Source organism: Fonsecaea pedrosoi, assembly GCF_000835455.1.
Source record: "Fonsecaea pedrosoi CBS 271.37 unplaced genomic scaffold supercont1.4, whole genome shotgun sequence".
Classification (NCBI taxonomy): domain Eukaryota; kingdom Fungi; phylum Ascomycota; class Eurotiomycetes; order Chaetothyriales; family Herpotrichiellaceae; genus Fonsecaea; species Fonsecaea pedrosoi.
Window position 1 is genome coordinate 834,576 of NW_013550612.1, and position 15,942 is coordinate 850,517.

The 15,942-nt window shown below is 52.8% G+C and overlaps 7 protein-coding genes across 7 annotated transcripts; 4 read left to right on the forward strand and 3 right to left on the reverse strand.

Annotated features, from left to right (window-relative positions):
* Window positions 1–1,053: 1,053 nt before the first annotated feature.
* Z517_06090 (uncharacterized protein) lies at window positions 1,054–2,410 on the forward strand (the record flags this gene model as incomplete). Its single annotated transcript, XM_013427832.1, has 7 exons — window positions 1,054–1,228; window positions 1,285–1,456; window positions 1,507–1,643; window positions 1,700–1,754; window positions 1,804–1,869; window positions 1,931–2,060; window positions 2,129–2,410. 7 exons carry the CDS (start codon window positions 1,054–1,056, stop codon window positions 2,408–2,410), a joined length of 1,017 nt encoding a protein of 338 aa, XP_013283286.1.
* Window positions 2,411–3,041: 631 nt separating this feature from the next.
* Window positions 3,042–3,520, reverse strand: Z517_06091 (uncharacterized protein; the record flags this gene model as incomplete). Its single annotated transcript, XM_013427833.1, has 2 exons — window positions 3,042–3,257; window positions 3,308–3,520. 2 exons carry the CDS (start codon window positions 3,518–3,520, stop codon window positions 3,042–3,044), a joined length of 429 nt encoding a protein of 142 aa, XP_013283287.1.
* Window positions 3,521–3,905: 385 nt separating this feature from the next.
* Z517_06092 (uncharacterized protein) lies at window positions 3,906–4,346 on the reverse strand (the record flags this gene model as incomplete). Its single annotated transcript, XM_013427834.1, has 1 exon — window positions 3,906–4,346. One exon carries the CDS (start codon window positions 4,344–4,346, stop codon window positions 3,906–3,908), a length of 441 nt encoding a protein of 146 aa, XP_013283288.1.
* Window positions 4,347–5,135: 789 nt separating this feature from the next.
* On the forward strand, window positions 5,136–5,771 carry Z517_06093 (uncharacterized protein; the record flags this gene model as incomplete). The annotated part of the gene is made up of 2 exons (XM_013427835.1): window positions 5,136–5,498; window positions 5,562–5,771. The coding sequence occupies 2 exons, from the start codon at window positions 5,136–5,138 to the stop codon at window positions 5,769–5,771; spliced, it is 573 nt and encodes a 190-aa protein (XP_013283289.1).
* Window positions 5,772–7,427: 1,656 nt separating this feature from the next.
* Z517_06094 (uncharacterized protein) lies at window positions 7,428–9,584 on the reverse strand (the record flags this gene model as incomplete). Its single annotated transcript, XM_013427836.1, has 10 exons — window positions 7,428–7,650; window positions 7,770–8,046; window positions 8,147–8,230; window positions 8,299–8,377; window positions 8,450–8,471; window positions 8,526–8,748; window positions 8,811–8,932; window positions 8,987–9,298; window positions 9,364–9,385; window positions 9,452–9,584. The coding sequence occupies 10 exons, from the start codon at window positions 9,582–9,584 to the stop codon at window positions 7,428–7,430; spliced, it is 1,497 nt and encodes a 498-aa protein (XP_013283290.1).
* Window positions 9,585–10,691: 1,107 nt separating this feature from the next.
* On the forward strand, window positions 10,692–12,744 carry Z517_06095 (uncharacterized protein; the record flags this gene model as incomplete). Its single annotated transcript, XM_013427837.1, has 2 exons — window positions 10,692–11,246; window positions 11,353–12,744. The coding sequence occupies 2 exons, from the start codon at window positions 10,692–10,694 to the stop codon at window positions 12,742–12,744; spliced, it is 1,947 nt and encodes a 648-aa protein (XP_013283291.1).
* Window positions 12,745–13,704: 960 nt separating this feature from the next.
* Z517_06096 (uncharacterized protein) lies at window positions 13,705–15,913 on the forward strand (the record flags this gene model as incomplete). Its single annotated transcript, XM_013427838.1, has 6 exons — window positions 13,705–13,934; window positions 13,984–14,250; window positions 14,297–15,221; window positions 15,274–15,362; window positions 15,411–15,642; window positions 15,698–15,913. 6 exons carry the CDS (start codon window positions 13,705–13,707, stop codon window positions 15,911–15,913), a joined length of 1,959 nt encoding a protein of 652 aa, XP_013283292.1.
* Between the last annotated feature and the right edge of the window lie 29 nt (window positions 15,914–15,942).

Consider the following 15,942-nt stretch of genomic DNA (forward strand, 5'->3'; position numbering starts at 1 on the left):
GGACGCCCGACAGCTTGAAATGAGAACGAAGAAGAAGAAGAAGAAGAAGAAGAAGAAGAAAAAGACGACGAAGACGAAGACGACGACAAAGAGGAGGAGATATCCCTAAAACAAGCGGTGTGTCACCATTGCTAGCCAGCACGACTACGAGGTACACAACCATGCTGTAGCCCGCCGAGGCCTCGAGTCTAGTACAGTACACGAGCATGCCAGTGCTATTGGTGACTATACCGAAATTTTGGATACGGATCTGCATTATGCTTGGGTACTACCAACGTTCGGGCGTTTCAAGGAAAATTCAATCCCACGGCAAACTGCACCCGATACCCACAACGCCGCCAGATCAAGGTACTTCTATGGAGTTCGCGAACACGGGGTACAGAATATACCCAGGATAGTTGGGTCGGCTAGCCCAGCAGTGGCTAGAAATGGACAAACTTGGCCCCAGTGCCTACTGATGAATGCATGGAAACCGTAGATCATTTCCCCAGTGTGGTGACGTGATACTCTTCACAGGCAGGCGGCGTTCGGGAGATCGGCAAGCCAACCAGACGGACTGGTGAACGGTACGCAAGTAGAGAGAGGGGGGACGGAGTCACACCTTGAGTGTAAGAGAAGCCCTACGTCCCACACATGCCTGTGCAGGTACGAGGAGCACAAGCATGTTTCCACTGCATATCTTTGGGGCCGCCCGTCTCTCGGCGAGCGTTTTCCGTCCTCGCGATGCTGGCGGTGGGACCGTGATCTTTGCTGCCCTAAGCCCCTGGTCGTCTGAGCATCCTTGCAAGAACCCGAGTAGCAGCACTTGGCCCCAGTATCGTTCCAGGGCATTTTCGTCGCGGGAGTGGTCTAGCTCCCGATGTGCGCAGATCTCAGGAACTCCATTGCCGACGTGGGTCCAACGGTCTCTAACGGTCAATGGAATGGACAACCGTTACTTAATACAAAACTTCGTTGGTGTAGCCTCCTATATCTTCTCCGTCCCTTTTTTGAACGCTCGAGAAAATACATCCCTCATTGACTCGACATCCAAACGGCAACCTCATCGATACCATGGCGGTCCCTGCTCTGTTGATCGAAGCAAGATGCGAGTACTGCGTCAGCATCTTCGTCCTTCTGCTGAGGTGGTTTGTCAGATTCAAACTTCGACAATGGTATTGGGATGACCTCTTCGCGGTCGGGGTGGCAATCACCTTGAGCTCGCTGCTAGCTGCGCTGGAGCTGCTGAGTACGCTGGTGTCGTCCCCTATCAAAAGGAACAATGACTCGCTGACCTGGATTTAGGTCAGAAGGGGGCTCCGGCAGGGCTGACTGCAGAGGTCCGACAGCAACTACCTCCAGAACTGGTTGTGCAACTCGAAAGTGGTGCCAAGTTGATGTATGCTGCGTTTTACCTTTATGCCGCCGCGATATGGTGCTTGAAGGGCTGTATGGTTGTCTTCTATCTGCGCTTGACGTATGTATCAACCGAAAGTATGGGAAGATGACTGCTAACATGCGCCATAGGGATGGCTTGCGGCTTAAGAGATTCATCTGGGGCGTCGCCGCTTTGTCTGTTGCCTTCTTTTTCGCCGCAATAATCACCTTGCTGGCCCATTGTATACCCATCAGCCACAACTGGCAAGTTCTTCCTGACCCGGGTGGTACGCATACCCTCTTTTCCTGGCCTTGCATGGCATCATAGCTCATGTTTCTGCAGCGGAATGCTCTGACGGATACAACATCAATATTGTCGTCGCCTCTGGCAACTTTACGTGGGTTAAAGTACATTGGTGTTTACTCCCCGTCGCTAACTCCAACCAGGACTGACTTCCTTTTGCTTCTGACGCCGATCCTAATGCTTCGGAAAGCCCAAATCCCCCTCTGGAGGTAACACGATCCAATATGAATGTTTTTTTGGTTGAGGGACGGCATTTCTGACTAGACGCAGAAAGATCAGAATTGGCTTCCTACTCAGTTTGGGTGGGGTTGTGATGGCCTTCACTCTCCTACGGTGCATCCTCACCATCTACTCCCCCAGGACCATCAATCAAAGCTCCATCTGGGCCATGCGTGAGCTGGTGAGTGCTCTCTAGTCTGGCGAGCATTGGGCTGGATCCATGGAAGAGGCTGACAATTTCCCAAATAGCTGGTCGCCGTCTTTGCCGTCAACGCCCCTATCCTGAATTCCCTTTTCAGACGCAACACCTGGACCGGTAGTTTTCCATCGAGTAGCAAGAACACAAAAAGCTCGCAGATGCTTGGAAGCGGCGTGGATGAGCAAAGAGACCGTGGCTCTTCAAGGGACATCTACAAAATGACCGATATCGAGGTCAAGGATTCCGGGAGCGACAAAGACCTCATCCAAGATGAGTACCGGCATGGTCGAGCGCATGTTTGGGCAGGACCTAACAAGAACATGAGATACTAAGGCGGTTCCCACTGTCGGCCACTTGTTTGCCTCTACAGGTACAACAGAGGGGATCATGCAGGGCCAGTTGCGTTGTGCGATGCGACTGGGGGCCGGTGACGGGTTTGACATACTCGTACCGAGTACATAGCGTCCATGAGAAGGTCACAAGGCCTGACCACTGCAGGAGGAGCCATATAAGCATGGAGGGAAGACACGCTCAAAGGCGGCGGGAGATTCTCCTGCGCCTGTCGTTGAGCTGTAAAGGCTACTGACTTTCAGAGTCATCTAAAAAAACAAAAACTAGGATTTAGCTAGTGCTGTAGGTTATCGACGAGGATTCATAACGCCCAGTCTTATTGTAAGGTTGTTGCCGGGAAATCCGCCTGCGGCGGCCCTGCGGCTTCGGGTATGGTCGCGGGCTGGGCGCGCCGCCGCTTTTGACGTCCATCCCCTGCGCGGTCAAGAATTTCTGAGTAAAGTCTTGGCACCAAAAACCAATGGTTTCTGAACAACACCGGCAACGACGAGGCCTAACGACCAAGTGCATAAAGATCTCGGCAGGTTTCCAACAGGGACCTACAGCAAATATTCGAGCGGCGAAGCCTGCTAAGCTCCGCATTTTAGAATTGCCCTTCCCGACCGCCACGTATCACTCCATCTCCTGTAGTTGAGTGACCAGGGCTTTAATGAGGGTCAATGTAACTGCAGCATGCATCTGGATCTCTGGCAGTGACTGGTCTGGCGGGATATGGAAGAACTCTGCTCTGCGAGACACCCTCCTATCGTAGCAGACAGCAAGAGAAGAGAACAACTCGAGCTCACAGAAAGACGTCCCGGCATCGTCAGACCTTCCAGAAACTACATCCTGTCCATTCATTAATCCTACGCCGCAACGATTGCATGTAGAAGACTCACCGGATGCTCCCTTGCGACCATTTCGGCAGCTTTGTCGACATCGAAACACGGACTCAACGTCTCGGGTAGGCCCTCCCATAGACCTCCGGGACCCAGCTGTCCTGGCGGAAACGTCTGGCTTTCGTCATCCACACCTTTGTAGATGTCTTGCCTCGCAATGCTCTCGGTCCAATACCCAAGCTTCTTCTGTGTACACTTGCCAATATGAAGCATGAGGTCAATGTGAAATTGGCTTGCAGGGGGACAGAGGAGGTTCTCCAAAGACGGAAGGATCACTGGACCAGAATCTCCTTGGTGGTCTCTCGCGCGGGTACTTCAAGATCTTCACCACAACACCACTGTCTAAAGATACCTCTGCCGGCAGAGAGTTTCGGACGGCTGGAGATGGATTCCCTTCTGGCTCTCCCTGCCGCCTGGTTAGCCATGGTCCCAGTCCTGCCGGCCTCGGCGTACTTACGCCGGCCCCAGTCACCACAACATGATATACTTTTTGCGGCATCGCTGCTCCTTCTGAACGCTTTCGAAGGCTAGATTTCCAGCTTCAGAGCCCGTAAGGTTGTCGAAACATGTGCGGACAGATCAGGCGGTCGAGCCTAGCCTAAGATAATGGTGTGGAACCCGATCGTATCTCGCCAATGAGAACGTTGTTATCGGTGCCGATGAATAGATTATCGCCCCATGAGATGCCTGAACGGTGGCAGAGAAGATCCGTGAGAGTCAGGTGGTTTTGTAGAATATCATCGTTGATGTGGAAAGACGGCAGAGCGTCCTTGACCAAGGTGTCCCAACGAGCCTTCTTCTCTTCGACCAGTATTCCGATGGCTGCCGCAGTGACCGCTTTGGTTAAGGAGCAGACGGGGAGAACAGTCTCATCAGTCGGCGGAAGACGTCCTTCTACGTCATGGTAGCCGTAACTCGCATAGTAGACCTGATTCCCATGGTGCATGACATCCAGAGAAAGCCCTGGTGTCCCGCCAATGCGCATTAGCTCTTCCACCTTTGGACGAAGGGCATCAAGTCGAGAAGATAGGCTCGCCATGTTTCTAGGTACCCTGTCGGTGGTCGGTGTTAGTAGTGCAGAGTGAGGTTGCGCAGTTGCGTGAGAGTAGAGCAAACGTACAAGGGGTCCACGAACCGCCGCTCAGAGCCTGGTAAAGCCTATTGAAGTTTGACGTGATTGCGACTGTTATGAAGAGGAAAACAATCGCAACCAAAACGGATTTGTTGTTCCAAGGGCACATGCGTGTAATGTGCAGAGAATCTAGTGATGGAGGAGTTAGACGGTCAAAATCCTTTGAACGCGGCGACGACGACGGCGGTTATCGACCCTCAGGACACTGAACGTGTGATTCGAGGCCACAGCCTTGCAAGACAAGGGACACTCACCGGTTTGAGACGCGCATACCCAAATTCCGGTAACCGTCATTACAATTCGTGATCAGAGCAAAGCGATTAGTAGAAGTAGGGCGGCACGGGGCGGGCGCATGCGTTCTGTAACAGCCGTCATCCACATCGCTCTTTTCGGCCAGTCATCCACAGAACCTTCCATATATAAGAAGATGCAGGGTCTTATGCGATTAACATATGGACGAAGCTGTATTATAGCTTCTGTGTCAATCTTGTCCTGAGATACAGCGATTTGGTAGGAATTTGTTGAACTGATAATAACGGGCGCAGCAGGCTGAAGCACCTCTTTCTCCAACCTGTGACCTCCACCTGCTTCAGGCGTTTGCTCAAATTTCCTTCTGTGAGCAGCCTCAGCCTCACTACGCGAGCTGAAGCATCACGCAGATCTGTTAATGAGGCTTAAGTCTAATGATTGCGGGCTATGTTTCGCTGGTTAAGAGCCTTGGCAGTGGACGCAGCATACTTTTACTCTCTGGACAACTCCAGGGTTACGGCGTTGCTGGTTTTGCTCGGGCGTAAACGCAAGAAGAAACCCAACAATGTATCTCAAATACCAATCATCACATTGGACGAAGCAGTTCAAAACAGGGATCTTCAAAGCTTCCAAACCGCTGGGGAAGCTCTTGCCCAGCAATTCTCCCAAAAGAAAGTCCCAGCGCTGGTGTCAAAATACCTCTACCCTAGCCTGGACCATGTGCGATCGTTTCATTCCGGAATCTCGTCTGCAACCCAGTACGAGCCAACCGCTGCGCTGGTCTGGGGCGTTCTTCTCGTTGTGATCCAGGTAAGCCTCGCGGGACAATGAGCAAGCTGTTTTCATCATACTTACGCTCCCTCCACTCGATAGTGCGGCTGTATCTTCGCAGAATCCATTGAAGAGATCATATCTCAGCTCGGCGCCCTTCAAAGCCTTCTACCTTTCCTCGAGAGAGATCTGGGCCTATACCCAAATATCAAGTCCGTTGAGCTCAGCTTGCGGGCCATTTTTGAGGATTACATTGATTTCTGCTTGGTTATTGTCCGACATCTAGCTGGGAAGCCGGTGTGTACGTGCTGAGACTCATCAAACCCCATACCGCAGCCACATGCTGAACTTATATCTGGTGGGGGCTCTGCTGAGAAACTTTACTTCTTCGCTCCGCAGAACGCTTAAGAAGGCAAAGGACAAGTTGAAGAGTGATGTTGCCGATTTTGACCGTGCCGTTTATTCTGCGGAGCGCGCTCGAGCCATCCAAATCGACGATGCACTCAATCACAACAGCTGTTGCTCCGAAAAAAGAGCTCGGATATCGTTCGGATGCCCAATCGAAAGTGCAGAACCCCTTTCAGCACACGATCATTGCCCGAAATCCTGACTTCACCGCCCTTAGGCATTGGAGATAGTGTCTTCAGCAGGAATGGTCAATCGGCTGATGAAGGATCGAGCCGTTCCTTCCGTCCCAGGGCCGGACTGAGGCTAGCCAATTATGCCTTGGGAAAAGCTCTCCGTGACTATTGTCTCGATGCCACTTCTTCACATTGCCATTCTCAGCAAGTTGTCGATAATGTTGTCGATAATGCTCGGGCGAAAATTGAGCCGCCGGCCTCTATTTAAGGGGCCGTATAGCCATATTTCCCCTTGCTTTCTCAAAGGCAATCCTCACCTAAACTCCTTCTACCTACCACTATAGTGGTAGGTAGAGATGCGAAGCAATCATGAACAAACGAGGTTGGAAGGCCGGGAGATGGCTCGCTCCAATGAAGCAAAATGGGAAGATTCTCATGAGCCCGTCTAGATACCAAAGCTGCGTAGACCTGATACAACGTAGCATAAGAAGAAGAGGAAGAGTAGGAGGACATGGGAGAAGGAAACTCGGTTCGAATCGACTTTGTGGCAGTGAGGAAATCAAGAAGGACCCGGCTTTCTGATCTGCGGAGCGCCATGGTTGGGTTGGTGTAGACTAAGGCACCATTGCTTTCGAAGAGTGGGACGGGGTAAATTGCCCGTAACCGCTGGTGTACGGAGTTAAACGAGTACTAGGTACTACCAGGTAGGTTCCTTTGGCGGTTTGGCCACGGATCATGCTGAACATAATACCGAGTACTAAGTACCTCGTAGTCTAGGCAACTCCAGATCCCTGAGCCTATTTAGCCTTTTGGTCCTAGAGTCCCGTGGTCGAAACAGAATTATATACGAAGTAAGTAAGAGAATATACGTAGATGAACTGGGGAGGCGGACCTGCGTTGGTGTTGGAGGAGGAGTGGTGCTCCGTCGGTAGCTACCTCGCTACTTGACAGAAGCCCAGATCCATCTTGTTTACTACGATCGGGGAATAATACAAGGTACTCGATGCCGTGCTTCATGGTCACCCTTCATACCATCATCATATCATATGGTCGGATCGTGACCTTCAGATTATGGTCGCTCGACGAGCACGCCCTCAGAATTCAACGTTGGTCCTGCTGCCTGCACAATATTTCCTGCCGCTCGTTTCTTCCAATTCGACAGCGGGTCAGTACGGTAGACATCAGATGTTTTCTCCGAGTAGACATTCATGTATGCAGGTACAAAGCCATATTTTCCCTTGTCAAGACAACCCTCCCATGGATCCCGACAATAGATTACGATTCATCCTTCGAGTCACCAACAAAGTCACACCTTTCCACTCCTCCGATAAGCAGTGAATCGAGGACAAATCTCCCGCCTGAAGCTACTCCTTCTCTAGATCACTACCTACTTCTCATCGACATGCCTCAGCTCGACTTCCTCCACCTCAAGACCCTCGGGCTTCTCGACAATACCCCGACCGTCATCTGTCAAGTGCACCACGACCATATCGCCGAACAGCGCGCCAAGTTCCTCGAGCGATTTGAGACGGGTCTCGGGCAGGAAGAAATAGAACAAGACCTCGCAGATCAGACTGAGGCCGGCGAAGACGAGATACCATCCCCATTTACTGGCGAGTGACAATTTCGTTAGCGGAAAGATATCCCAAAGTGGGTTAAACTGTCAAGGGTGCGGGAACGCAAGAAAGCTAGAGAAAATCAGAAAACAAGGGACAGAGAAAATGCTTACATGGTCTGCAAAGCCGTCGGCGCGGGTGTCGCGAAAGTGATGAACCCGACAAAATAGCCGCACATGCTAATCCCCATGCCCCGAGCGCGGATGGTGGTAGGGAAGATCTCGGCGGTGTAGACAAAGGACGCAGCATCAATAAATTGGTAAAAGATGACGAACATGAAGACGAAAAACACGGCTGCTGAGTTGCCGGCCTTGTTGTCGCCGTCGAGGTATGTTCGTTGCAGCATTGCCTCGGCGAGAAGACAAGCCGCGACGCCAGGGAAGCCGATCACTAAGAGCAGATGTCAGTCAATCATGGGTCGTTCGTCAAGGCTAAGAGAAGAGGAAGCCAGCCACAAGAATTGAGTTCCGCCAGGGGTCGAGATACTCACGGAAAGATAGTCTCCGTCCCATCCTGTCAATGACGAACAGACCGACAACGACCACGCCGACAGTGCCAACGGTGGTATAGGTGGCTGTGTGAGAAGGATAAATTAGCCCACAGTTCTCCTCATCAGACTTTTGAATATCATGTCTGACACACCGTTCAAGATCAAGGGCATGTCACCCGTCATGCCGAGATTGCTGAAAATGAGAACCAGGAAAGCAGCGGCGCCGTTGATCTGATCGAGTACCAGAATAGTTAGCGATACATCACCTTACGCAAGAGTCGGAAAGATGGCATGGAGACTTACACCTGTGGCTTGAGAGGCGAACCTGGACGGCCGTTAGCTCGAGAACATTGACGGATACGGGCAGGAGACGACTTACATGACACCAAATGCCAAAAAGGAGCGTCGTCGCCACGACGGTTTTTTCAACATGCCAATATAGCCCGTGTTCATTTCCTTGTCGTGCTCAACCTGACGAGCAATCTGGATGTACTCGGCCTTGGCTGATGAATCTTCGGGGTCTCTGGGATCGGCATGGAGTCTCTTGAGGATTGTGAGTGCCTCTTCGTTGCGGCCCACCCAGCATAGATATCGTGGTGACTCTGAAGAACGGGCACGTTAGCACGGTTACAGTCAGCAGGTAAAGAGGGAGGTTGTGGCTGACCAGGGATGAAAATGCAGCCGATGAGCAGAAGCAATGGGCCAACCGTGGACAAGGCAAGAGGCAGTCTCCATTGCACGGTTTCATTTTTGGCGTGATAGCAGCCGACCGAGATCCATCCCAGACTGCAGGTGTATCAGCAACAGAACGGCATTTCTTTCTAGGGCGATATGACGAACCCGACATAGCCACAGGCCATACTGAAGACATTGACAGAGCCCAGCATTCCCCGTCGATGCGGAGGGGCCACCTCGATGATGTAGACGACAGACAGACAAACGACGATGCCGAGACCAAGGCCATGAAGCAGGCGGATTGTGATGAACATGGCCAGGTACGGTGAACCTGCAGTCCACGCCGCCCCGATGAGAGAAATCAGAGCCGCGATGAGCAGGGCCCTCTTTCGCCCTACCCAGTCGGCCAGGAACCCTTGCAAGATGGCCCCTATTCCAGCACCAACGGCAAAGAGAGAGCTCGTTGCTCCGAGGACACTGAGAGACACCATCAGCATCGTCCCAACGCATACTACTGCCAATTCCACTCCGGAGTGACTCACCTAGCGGTGTAACTGCTGTTGGCTGTCGACAAAGACAAGCGTCAACATAATTTCACGACCCAGAAGGTATTCAGCGGCAAGAACTCACGATCAAGATTGAAATACTTGTAAAACCCAGGCTGGCCTATACTGGTGGAAAAGCTCGCAAAGCCAAAGCCGTAGGCGAAGCCACCGCTAGCCACGACCAGGCAGACGCTGAGATTGTAGAGTGTCAGATTCATGGTGGGTGGTAAGGGCAACAGAGTATCAGAGTTGCCAAAAAAAAAACAGAAAGACCCTGTCTTCAAAGACTCGAGCTGAGATGAAAGGGAAGGGAAACAGCTTTCTTCCCCGGATCCTGGACGAGTATCTCTGAAGATATACAAAGAAAAAATCACCGGGCCAGACTTCTTTTCCCGGGACGAACCCCAGATTCCCATCCACGTTTTTTTTCCCCTTTGAGAGTTTTCTATACAGCCGAAGAGTGGCGTGGGTCAAGTTTCTTCCCAAAAAGGTGTCAGCTCCACGCTTGCCCCGGGCGTTTCTCTCCAATGACCCCAGATTCCCAGGGATGGTCTTCGAGGTGCATGGTGTCTTTTTTTTTTGCCGAGACCGACTGACTGAGGGGGGACAGTTAGCTTTTTTGCTGGAACCCTGATAGCACAGTCGCCCAGCTAGGTGACAGGTTGCAGGACGAGCGTGCGAACTCAATTGCTCCGACCGTCAGACGACGAGAAACCTGGGAAAGGGAAGCAAGAAATTAACCTCGGTTGCTAAAGCGGGTTGAATTAAGCTATTCGTCCCACCCCTTCGGGGGCCTCTAGTTCAGGCGTGGACTTGGATGGAGGAAACCTTCGTTTCTGGCTCAAAGAACTCTGAGACACGCCCAGCCGGCTCGCTCGTTCGAATGGTCCGACCGGAGGAGCGTTCCGTTTGAACGAAAGATTCTTGTCTGCTAAGAAAATAATACACCGAGGTGGCTTATTCGCTGTTCTACAAGGATGAGGAGTATCCATACCATCCCATATTAGTCATTGATTCAGCCTCGCCACTGTCAACTGCTATCGTTACTAACCACTCAGGAGCCAGCTAGTCATTATTCGCCAATGAAGCTCACAAATAACAGGTAACAAGAAAAGTACCGACATTGGGTCTCGATTCCCAACCGGCACTCAACAGACGAGCAAGGAAATGATGAGATCGGAAACCACGGCACTCATAGATCCAGGTAGATGGATGTTGATGTAAATGCACATCTTGCACATATGTCAATGCATGCAGCACAGTAGACTGACTAGCCAACTAACCAACCAGTCTTTTACCAGACGACTGGGAAAGAGCGCCCTAGAATGGCTTATAGTATCAAAGTCGAGTATACCAGCGCATGGCAGCAGACGCCTGCAGAGGCGGCACTGGCTCTGGCTCACCAAGAGCGAGAATCTCCGTTTCCATTTCCATATGCGCAAACTCAGACCCAGACAAACAAGACATCAAGGCCCAAATCCAAATCGAGATCCGCCTCCCGGCCCAGAGACCTGCTAGATGACGGCGTGGTGGTACCGGACTTCATCAAGCCGCTGTCCAACAAGGTCGGCGAGGACGACAGAGACTATCTCATCGCAAAAGGCGTCTTCCAGCTCCCCACGGCCGAATTCCAATCCATCATCTTACAGCGCTATGCCGAGTATGTCCACCCGCTGCTTCCACTCCTCGACCTTTCGGAGGTGTTGGACACCGTCAGCGCCGCTGGCGGACAGGTAGACAACAAGGAGAAGCAGGTTTCCCTCCTTCTATACTGGTCCATCCTATGCGCCGGCCTCGCCGCGACCGAGCGACAAGTCATTCTGAACCACGGCTACGGGTCCAAAGCCGAAGTGAGGTATTCCTTTTACAAAAAGGCAAAGGTATGTACGTTCTCTGACAAAGACTCTACCCAAATGGTTAGCAAGGGGATGAACACCATCTTCTCATCTGTGCGTATGTGTGTCTTATCTGTGGCTACCCTAGTAGATCCTGTTTGATTTGGAGTCTGAACTCGATCGCATCGTCCTGTGCCAGTCGGCCGTGCTCCTAGTGAGTTGGTCTCAGGATGATCATCGGATGGACTTGGTGCATTGGATCGGCGTCGCCATCAGCCAGGCATATTCGCTCAAGCTGCATCGCGAGGAACACAACGCCAGAGCCGATGCGAGTGCGGTCGACCACCTCCGCCGAAGGATCTGGTGGAGCGTCGTGATGAAAGAGTGCGACGTCTCCCTCGCCATGGGATACGCGCCACGAATCCACCTGGCGAACGTCAGGATGCTGAACATGCAGGATTTCAGGGATGAAGACGACGCCCACCTCCTCAAAGTCCCCGGCGTGTGCTCGTTGTCACAGATCACGCGGCAGCATCGAGCTCTCTCTCTCGATTTTCTGCAGCCGATATGCGTTCACAAGGCGAAACTGGCCGCGTGCGTGACCAGGATCTTCGACGCCGTCCAAGCCAACAGCTCGGTCTCGTCAACTGACGCCTTCGCCCGCAGTGCACTGGCTTGGCAGCTCGACGCTGAACTGCGGGAATGGCGATCGGGACTGCCTCGGGCATTGACCCGCTTGAACACCCGCACGTCGTTGACGATGAGCAAGACCGACAAAACGCTGGCACTTCACTGGGCGACAGTGGAACTGGTATATTGGACCGCGAGGATCACTTTGCACAAGTCCGCGGCGTCCGAGTCGGAAACACACCTCCATGCTGCCAGGACTGCAGCGAGAGAGATCACCGGCATATGCAGGGCGCTGCTGGGGAGTGGAATGGAGCAGCACGTCCCGACCGTGGGCGTCGTGGCCGTGCTGGCAGCCTTCTCCGTCCACCTCCGCTGCAGTCGCTCAGAACGAGACAGTGAACGGTCCAGTGCGATCGAAGAGCTCAAGACGTGTGTCCGCTTCGTCAACGGCCTCCGGGACCTGAACTATACGGCTCAGAATGTCTCCAGGATGATCGAAGACGCGACTCGCGAAGCTGAGCTCAGGCTTGGGCTTAGTTCGTCGACGGCGGCAATGTCCAGGATCGATCCACGCCCAGAGAGTCCAGCCCATGCATCTATCATCTCAATCTCGCGTGGCGACCAGGCAGACGCAGCCTCATACGCCCTGCTCCCACTAGAGCAGGGGGGCGGGGATGGTGACCAAGACCCAGCCTTGCCAGGAAATATGTCCCACCTCGACCACGATGACATTGGGCAGATCGCACAAGCCACAGTTATCGGGGCTGCAGGTTTTTATGGCCCCGAAGACAACCTTGTAGGCGATGATGGCACGTCGAGAGTAGGACCGTGGGGTCCGGCTTTCTTTGAACCCGCTGCTCTGATCGAGATGGAGATGGACGCGCCCTTTGAAACCTTCGGCGTTGAAGCTTGATCAACAAGAACAAGATCTGCGTATGGTAGAGACTGCTTGGGCCTAGGGCGCCAGTTGCTAGGGTCAGTGGCAAGGGGGCCAAGGCCACAATAACACGGCTGAATCTCAAGAGCAATCGTGCTTTGCATGCTGCCCGATATATCGGGAGGGAGAGACACGCAAGGCCCGTTCCGGTCCTAGTCTTGGACGCATGACTACATTACCAGATGCCATGATCAATAATGTCCTCCAATAGTGCGTCTTGGAAAATGTGCCCCGTCTTCGACCCTGTAAAGGGCTTTCTCCCTAGACAGCCTCACTCTACTCGGTGCTGTTTTAGCGGCCACAGTCCAAGAGTCGGTGTGCAGAAGATATGCAAACTAGGTCAGGAAAGTCAGGAACCAGCCAACGGCCGGCGAGCACAGCCAGATCCAAAAAGTCCCTCCCCTGGCACTTCTGTCCTGTCCTGCCCAGCCATGCGTCCCTCGGACTTAGCATGGACGATGCGCTGGCGAATACTCGTCGCTTCTCAGAAAAGGCGCAGCCCTCCCAGTCAGGCTGAGAATGTGGCGTTCGACGCCGAACCAATCAAGCGGGATATCGGTGTGACGACTGGTGACGAGCAACGATCTAGGCCACATCAAAGCCAGACTTGGGGGCATCATAAATACGAGGTTTCCAACTTCCAAGGAGCAAAATGCCTGTCGAGCGGTCAAGCGAAGGGTAGCCCACCCCTATTTTCTGGCGCCCCGGTGGCTCAAGGCTGTCTGTGATGGGGATCTGGCCCACGAAAACAACTATGAGTTTCCTGGTCTCAAGTGAACAAGCTCGCCTCGAACACGAGCATTTAAGGGCGACAAATTTCGCTTTCTCGGCGTCGACGCCTCATTTCACGCTGTCGCGTGGTAATAAGACAGGCTGCTCAGCCAGAGAGAAAGCCACGGAAGGTCCATGTTTTCTCATCTCGATTCCTGAGCTGCAATGGCCTCACAGGGCGAGGCATACGATATGGGTGTGATGCGAGCCAGCGCGAGACAGGCTACGAGCTCGCAGGCGTCGTCACTGCCAGAGGAACCAGGGAATGAACGTCCGCAGCCTCATGCCGACACTGCAGAGCCCCCGCGAGAGTCTGAAAATACGGAGCGCTCCGATGGAAGCGATGAGGAGATTGTACGAATCGCCCCGGTTGCACGGGACACGACGTCTTTGAGGTACGGATAAGAAATGGCAATGTCAAGGCTGCAACTGACGACATGCTAGACGTGATCTTGGGGAGCGTCATGTCAACATGATCACCTTCTCTTGCGTTATTGGCATAGGTCTCTTCCTCCAGAACGGCAGAATCATCAACCTTGCAGGGCCGGGAATGGCCTGGTTGGCATATCCACTGATGGGGACGATCGTTTGGTCCGTGCAAGCAGCTCTCGGGGAGATGTCTGCACTTTTTCCAGTGCCTGGAGCGTTGTTTGAGATGCCTTGCCGGTTCTTGGATCAATCGATCGGATATGCTGTAGGCTGGATGGCATGGTGAGTCTTTTCACATCTCCAAAGCCCTGCCACTGAAAAGCAACAGGTTTGCCTGGGTCGTCATCATTGCGGCGGAACTGCAAGGAGTGGCAGGCCTCTTCCAGTTTGGGTTCAACCCATCCGACCTGGAAAGGTTGCATTATCCAGAGCCAACACTGAAGTGGGGAACAAGTGGTGTCGATCCTGCTGTTTGGATATCAATCTTCCTCATCCTTATACTGGTTGTCAACCTCCTCCGTGTGCGGTGGTTCGGCGAACTCGAGTACTGGATTGGCGTGATGAAGATGCTGTTCATCGTTGGGCTGATCCTCTTCAACATCGGCATCAACATCGAGACAGGAACCCATTTCCGCTTTTACAACAACCCATGGGGATTCATCTCGCGCGCATGGACAACACCAAGTGGTGCGGTTCAGACTGGTGGCTGGGCTCATCTTGCCAGCGTATGGACGGCAATGACGTTGACCATATTCTCAATGATCGGGTTCGAAGCCGTCACCATCACCGCGGCGGAGAACCGAGAGCTCCGAACATATGAAGGGGTCAAGATCTCCAGCAGGAAAATCGCGATTCGGATCATCTTGCTCTACAGCCTCACCACCTTCACCGTCGGCCTGAACGTGCCATACGATGAGCCGCTGCTGGCAAATCGAGACATCTCCGTCCTAGACAATGGAACCCATTCAGCTTTCATTCTTGCGGCGATTCGCGCGGGGAAGAAGTTCTGGCCAAACTTTTTCAACGGCTTCTTCATCCTGTCGGCCACCTCTTCGGGAATCAATTCATTATACTTGTCATCGCGCATTCTGCATGCCCTTGCCCTCTCCCAGGGTGCGTGGCCAAGATGGCTGAGAACGCTGCAGAACCGTCTGAAAGAGACAGGATCCCTGGGAGTCCCTCGCAATGCGGTATTGGCAAGTTGGCTTTTTGGCTTTCTCGGGTATTTGGCAGCAGGTGGCGCCCCATCACATGTGAGTCCATATATCTCTTGTCTTTTTGCGTTGCAAGGCTAATACTGAAAAGGAATTGGGTCGGCTGGCCCTCAACTCGACAGTCTCCATGCTCATCGTGTATTCAGTGATCTGCGTGACTTTCCTGAGGTACAAGACAATGTGGGTGTTTTGCGACTTCTGGCCATGATCTCAGCTAATATTCGACAGCATCAGACAAGCCTCCGCAGGTCAATTCAGGGATACAGATTTTGTCGACCCCCAGCAGGATCTGAGGGCGTACTCGAGGAGAAAGCATTCACCCACCTACCCGTACCGATCGAATTGGCAGCCGTTGCGAACATGCTACGCCCTCTTCGGAAGTACCATGATGCTTTTGCTCAATGGATGGCGGTCGATCAGTCCGTTCAGTGCGCCGGATTTTGTGGCTTCGTACATCAGTGTAAGTCGGCTATTAACATGAGACGAAAGAAGGTCCAGACTCTGACTTTGTATAGATTGTCATATTCATTGTTCTTTGTGTACTCTACCGTTGGCACCTGCACCGTCAGTTTCTACCTCGTCTGCGGCCGACGATGAACCTAAGATATCCTGTTGAAATGGATATCACTGACCCAAGAGCTGGTCGAGATAGGCTTCGGTTCGGAAAGGAGGATAACCTGCAAACCAGAGCTATCAAGACCGGACAATGGCTCTGGGTATGGCTCAAATGAAAAGTTCCTTGGTCCTCTTAGTTGTTTGG